Source organism: Penaeus monodon, chromosome 28 (genome assembly GCF_015228065.2).
Source record: "Penaeus monodon isolate SGIC_2016 chromosome 28, NSTDA_Pmon_1, whole genome shotgun sequence".
Taxonomy (NCBI): Eukaryota; Metazoa; Arthropoda; class Malacostraca; order Decapoda; family Penaeidae; genus Penaeus; species Penaeus monodon.
This window is the reverse complement of record NC_051413.1, coordinates 32,632,578-32,633,721: the sequence shown is the minus strand read 5'-3', so window position 1 is coordinate 32,633,721 and position 1,144 is coordinate 32,632,578. Positions and strand designations below refer to the sequence as shown.

Below are 1,144 nucleotides of genomic sequence, written 5' to 3'. Positions count from 1 at the left end.
GGAAGATATCTGTCTTGCATTGGAATAAGTTCATGTGATGATACTAGCGTACATACATGTAAGGACAATTATATATAATCTAGACTCAGTTACATGAAATCGACGGCGAGAGCAAAGGTGGCGCTTCCTCGGCCCATCCGATTCACATGGAATTCACGGCAGTAGTTGTCTCAGTAGTCAGAATGGTTCCCCAGTTGCGCAAAAAATGAAAAATAATATAATCATAGATTATATACCACTTTGCCTGCGAAAATCCATTAGAATCTGCACAAAGAATACCCTAGGTCTAGCTCCCATAGTTTCACAGATAGCGCGCCCTGACACAGCCAGCAGGAAGCTAGTCCCTGCCTTAAGTCTGATCTCCGAGTCAGACTAGAGAATCCCTATTTTATTCACTTACCCTTGACTACAAAGTCGAAATCAGACAAGGTCACGCCACTCTGAGCTTCTTATTTCTTATTTTGAATCTTTTTGACAACCCCTGACTCGCGGGTGTCTTTAAGACGGTGTGCAGAGAAGCATTCAAGACCTTACAATACATTACCCACAAAAGTAGCCACGGAACAACGCGGGGAGGGATGAGAGGGATGGGAAAGTCTGGTAATTAGTGCAATATGCTTTATCTTAACTATATATCTAATATATCAAAACTTCCATCTCTATATACAAAGTTAGCAGGCTGGGCTCAGAGTGCTTCATCTATTTTGAGATATGATATGGTATATTAACAAATAATATTTCCTCAATAACTTTATAAAATATGTAAAGGTGTAAAGATTCCCTTTCACTCTCTTCCTATCTTCTATCTTTTCTTTCAGAAATTTTGCTTCACATTCTCTCAAACGCACAAGAAATTGATTAAACTAACCTATAGATTTAACTGTTAGATACAAATGATTCGCCGTGATCTTGATTTACAATATGATCTTCGCCTAAAAGCTATCAAGATTTCGGCAAGAGTTACCTCGTGAACATGAAGAAAGGCTATCAGACATACAACGTTGGCGAGGTAAAGGCAGGGACGCAGCTCAAGCTCGTGAATTCTATGACCAGCACAAAGGGAGATGAGCGCGGTATTGAGAACGCTCTGTACAACACCGTCAGCATTCCGGACGAGGTACTCTTTGTGTTGCAAAATCGCAAA

The 1,144-nt window shown here is 40.5% G+C and overlaps 1 protein-coding gene across 1 annotated transcript in view; it reads left to right on the top strand.

Annotated features, from left to right (window-relative positions):
* LOC119591177 (cartilage oligomeric matrix protein-like) overlaps nucleotides 1-1,144 on the top strand; it is a 14,802-nt gene that overhangs the window by 11,354 nt on the left and 2,304 nt on the right. The window contains exon 21 of the mRNA XM_037939886.1: nucleotides 940-1,117. Coding sequence (XP_037795814.1) covers nucleotides 940-1,117 — 178 coding nt within the window. The remainder of the gene's footprint in view (nucleotides 1-939; nucleotides 1,118-1,144) is intronic.